The sequence below is a fragment of the Propithecus coquereli genome, unplaced genomic scaffold, assembly GCF_000956105.1.
Source record: "Propithecus coquereli isolate 6110/MARCELLA unplaced genomic scaffold, Pcoq_1.0 Scaffold176, whole genome shotgun sequence".
In the NCBI taxonomy this organism is placed as follows: domain Eukaryota; kingdom Metazoa; phylum Chordata; class Mammalia; order Primates; family Indriidae; genus Propithecus; species Propithecus coquereli.
In genome coordinates, this window is record NW_012142301.1 from 3,212,398 (window position 1) to 3,215,952 (window position 3,555).

The following is a 3,555-nucleotide window of genomic DNA, read 5'->3' on the forward strand; positions in this document are numbered from 1 at the left end:
TTTTTGCATTGGCAGAGAAACAAATTCCATGGTGGAAGAATTTATGTTACTTGCCAATATCTCTGTTGCAAAGAGAATTCATGAAGAATTTTCTGAACATGCCCTCCTTCGAAAACATCCTGCTCCACCTCCATCAAATTATGAAATTCTTGTTAAGGCAGCTAAGTCAAAGGTAAGGTCCTATAGTGTGAGGAATCATCTGTATTTGTGTTATGATCTATCCATTGCACTGAATAATTTATATTCACATCTCCATAAGTTTTGTTGTTTTTCAATGCAGAATTCTGCCAGTAGTTCTTTTGATGAAAAAAAAAATACCTAACTTGAGTATGGTCATCTATTTCTACATTGAAGTCATCTGCTTAATAAAATCTTTTAATGTCTTTAAAGAGCCACCTATGCTAAAGCCAGATGTTCTAGACTTAGTTATTTGCAGTATCTTGGACATAAAGTTATTCCATATCTCTGGGCTTTTATACATTTTTTATGCCTGTGTTGCTTCATGGCTTTTGTGAACTGCCTAGCTTTGGAGATTTACAAATAATTTGTCTTTCTCTTTACTTCAACTCAGCTAAGCCCTCTTCATATCATGTCCCTAAGAAAGAAGTCTATTTATTGCATACATAGAAAAGAGGGAAAACATAGAAAGGGCACCATTTTCTCAGCCCTGTGTGCCACTGGTTAGTAGACTTTTATTTAGGCTTAGTTACTCCTGGAGTGACTATGGCTTACATGGGTTTTTCTTGAATCACTTGGTCAGGAGAGAGCTGGAAGGGATAGCAGTAGATTACAGGGCATTATTCTAAAAGGATGGTGCTGATTTCTGATTTTGGCTCAGACCTTTCTATGGCCTGCCTCTGTCTATCGGAACTGAATCAGCTTCTCACTCTCCTGCTCCAAAACTTATGCCATAAATTGAGAGATTTTTCTCTGTCTAATTTCTACCTAAGACCTAGGTAGAGGAAGAATGATTTAAGTATTTTTGACTCATTTCCCTAAGGTAGATCAAAGCAGATAAATCTGATGAATCAGAACATTGTTCTGACTGAGCTATAGTGACCAGTACAGTTTTGTTTATGGCCTCTATCTTTACTTTGAATGGAAGAAAAATAACAAAAACACTGTTTGCTCAGTCTGATTCGTTATTTTGAAGATATGATGGTACTGACTTAGAAATGTTTAATATAATGTTCTTACTACCTTTTTATTCACAGAATTTGGAGATTAAGACTGATACAGCCAAGTCTTTGGCTGACTCTTTGGACCGGGCCGAATCTCCTGCTTTCCCATATCTAAACACTCTGTTAAGAATATTAACCACTCGCTGTATGATGCAAGCTGTGTACTTCTGTTCTGGGATGGATAACGATTTTCATCACTATGGCTTGGCATCCCCAATATACACACATTTTACTTCACCCATCAGAAGGTATTTTTTTCTTTATAAAATTAAAGGAGATAGAAAATAGTTAATTTTGAATTTAAAAAAGACATTTTAATACTAACATATCATGGTTCTTATTTCTCCTTCATTCATCTAGATATGCAGACATCATTGTTCATCGGCTGTTGGCTGTGGCTATCGGGGCCGACTGTACTTACCCAGAGTTGACAGACAAGCACAAGCTTGCAGATATATGTAAAAATCTCAATTTCCGGCACAAAATGGCTCAATATGCCCAACGTGCATCAGTCGCTTTTCATACCCAGGTATTTGCCTTCTAGCAATAATGTAAGAGATGTTTTGTTCGTTTTTTAATTTCAAAAAATTTTTTTACTTGCAAAATATTTTAAGGCTTCTTTTAATAACGTTGTATGTTACTTTACAGTTATTTTTCAAAAGCAAAGGAATAGTAAGTGAAGAAGCCTATATTCTATTTGTAAGAAAGAACGCTATTGTGGTGTTAATTCCAAAGTATGGCTTAGAAGGTACAGTCTTTTTTGAAGAAAAGGACAAGCCAAAGCCAGGGCTTACTTACGATGATGAGGTACAGTGTTTCTAATGTTTTTGTGTTCTTTTGAGGGGGCGCTTTTTCTTTAACAGTTCGCAAATGGGACCTATATAGTGTAAAATTATTTTTTGTACCCTACAGAATTTATCCCAATCTCTGTATGCCAGAAAATCTGCATTTAATTATGCCAACCTAAGCTATGGTTTTACTCACCGTTTCTCACCTCTGTATATCTTCCCATATACAAATAAATGTCCTTGATTTTTTTTTTTTTTTTTTAGTACCATGTAAAGTTTTGCCCCAGGTGGACAGACAAATTAAAGGAATAAATGGTTGCTTATAGCTTAGGGAAGGAAATTTTTTTTAACTGACTTTCAGTGTCAGTTAAAGGAAATTTTTTTTAACTGACCCTCTCCCTACTCCCCTAACCTTATAACTGCAACTCTGATAGAATATTTAAACAATAAATTCCATCCAAAGTATCTTTGTGGTTTCTTAATGGCATCTGGGAACTTAAAAACAAAACAAAACAAAACAAAAAATAGCCAAAGTGCCTTTATGCTCCTCTGTTAGACCAGCAATTTGCTAAATAGTGGGGCGAGAAACCTGAGATTAATGAATATATTGGGACCACATTAATGAAAGGAGAAAGTATGCACGTAAGTAGGTCATATTTATGTGAGACTACTAGGTTTGTGGTTTTTGTTATATTGAACACCCAGAGGCTTATTAATATGGAAGTAATTTTGAAATTTAAACTTTTAAATTACTATGAAAGATAAACTGTAAAGAATTAGAACAAAGCCTCAAATGTAAGAAAGTAATTAAGAGTGACAAAATGTGTTTTGTTTAGATACCTTCACTTAAAGTAGAAGATACAGTGTTCCATATATTTGATAAAGTTAAAGTAAAAATCATGTTAGACTCTTCTAATCTTCAGCATCAGAAAATCAGAATGTCCCTGGTAGAACCACAGGTAAGACCAAACTTATAATTTCCATGTTGCGATGGAACAAACAGTATATATTTTGTCAAAAAGAGGGATATAGTTATGTTATTTCTGTTTAACGTTAGAGGGAATCCTGTTAGTGTGGAGGCCAGATATTTGCATAGCATGTCCTATTTTCTCACTAATTTCCTTGGGCCATCTGAAGATGCCAGACATCTGAGATTGTTCTGTGGCCTTTGGTGCTCAAATCAGAGGTCTTTCAGTTCTCCTGCCTAGTCCTTTTTCTCTAGGAGTTTTGAAACGTTCACTTTTGAAGATGAAGTGTAGGTGTTTCACCTAAGATACTGGTTCTGCCCCAACACACCAGAGGCCTCTGATGCCATCAGTCACAGTGGCTCCACTAGGGAAAACTGAACATGGGGAAGGCTGTTTTACAGTGAAAAACACACTTCCCAAGTGACAGGTTTCTGACCTACGAGACCATGTCTACCTTTTATGTTTCTGAACCACTATCACTGTGTCTTAAGTATATCTACTTTGTAAAACCCCTTTCCCCCTCTACCCTTGCATCCCTTTAAACTTGAATAGCAATAGGGAAGGGGGGAAGATGATGAGATTTCTTATTTTATGCTTTTAATCACCTTATTTTTCCCC

At 35.8% G+C, this 3,555-nt stretch overlaps 1 protein-coding gene across 1 annotated transcript in view; it reads left to right on the top strand.

Annotated features, from left to right (window-relative positions):
* DIS3 (DIS3 exosome endoribonuclease and 3'-5' exoribonuclease) overlaps window positions 1-3,555 on the top strand; it is a 37,631-nt gene that overhangs the window by 32,761 nt on the left and 1,315 nt on the right. The window contains exons 16-20 of the mRNA XM_012642154.1: window positions 16-172; window positions 1,215-1,429; window positions 1,542-1,710; window positions 1,830-1,988; window positions 2,806-2,928. Of these exons, the coding sequence (XP_012497608.1) occupies window positions 16-172; window positions 1,215-1,429; window positions 1,542-1,710; window positions 1,830-1,988; window positions 2,806-2,928 (823 nt within the window). The remainder of the gene's footprint in view (window positions 1-15; window positions 173-1,214; window positions 1,430-1,541; window positions 1,711-1,829; window positions 1,989-2,805; window positions 2,929-3,555) is intronic.